This window comes from Elephantulus edwardii, unplaced genomic scaffold (assembly GCF_000299155.1).
Source record: "Elephantulus edwardii isolate Elephantulus edwardi_28Jun2011 unplaced genomic scaffold, EleEdw1.0 scaffold00203, whole genome shotgun sequence".
NCBI classification, from domain to species: domain Eukaryota; kingdom Metazoa; phylum Chordata; class Mammalia; order Macroscelidea; family Macroscelididae; genus Elephantulus; species Elephantulus edwardii.
In genome coordinates this window covers 1,253,734-1,254,584 of record NW_006399953.1, presented here as the reverse complement: position 1 = coordinate 1,254,584, position 851 = coordinate 1,253,734, and the positions used below count along the sequence as shown (strand labels likewise).

Genomic DNA, 851 nt, shown 5'->3' with positions numbered 1-851 from the left:
CCTCTACTGGGTCTGCAGAGGCTGTAAATCACATGGGGTTTTGGGGATAATAGGTGTTAATACTTTTCTTTTAATTAAATGGTATCCATGTTAACAGAGTCCCAAGTTTTATATCTGATTCAAATCTGCAATTTTTAATGTATTTTTTAAATCCCTTAAAGAGTTATAAATTCCTACATACTCTCCCTGAAGATCATGAAAAAATGAAAGCATTTACACTGCATCTTTATCATTAAATATTAGTAAGTTATGTTCATAAAAACATAAATTATGACAAATAAACTCATTTACCTACCATACATCATGGGGAAGATTTAAAGTTATGCTCCCTTTGATTTCATCGCGGAAACACATATACCCCAAGGTAGCTAACGTTATATACAAAGCTGTGACGATTCCCATGCCAATGTTCAGTGCTTGGGGAAAGCGTTTTGATTCTTTCATTTGGTTTTCCAGTGGGAGAACCTAAGAAAAGAGTATAAATCTTCTTAAAAGGGAACATAATACTAAAAGTAACGAAAATAATTCAAAGCAATCTAGAATCCATAATTACAAATGCACATTGGAAATTCTGTAATTTATATGTAAATCTTTTTTTACTCTTTGAAACATCACCATATAATTGTTGAGGTTTTTTTCTGTACTACATCAGCCAGGAAATTAAAAGGCATATTAAAGTCTGCTGGAAGGGATCTCTCCAAATACTGAAGAGCAATGGTGTCTCTCTGGAGACTAAGGTGTATCTGATACAGACCATGGTCTTTGTAATCACTTGTTATGCGTCTGAGAGTTGGACAATGACTAGGGAGGATAGAAGAATTGATGCCTTTGAGCTGTGGTGCTGGAGAAGA

At 34.3% G+C, this 851-nt stretch overlaps 1 protein-coding gene across 1 annotated transcript in view; it reads right to left on the bottom strand.

Annotated features, from left to right (window-relative positions):
* Positions 1-291: 291 nt before the first annotated feature.
* The window catches only part of SLC36A4 (solute carrier family 36 (proton/amino acid symporter), member 4), a 56,879-nt gene continuing 56,319 nt past the window's right edge, over positions 292-851 (bottom strand). The window contains exon 9 of the mRNA XM_006897181.1: positions 292-465. Coding sequence (XP_006897243.1) covers positions 292-465 — 174 coding nt within the window. The remainder of the gene's footprint in view (positions 466-851) is intronic.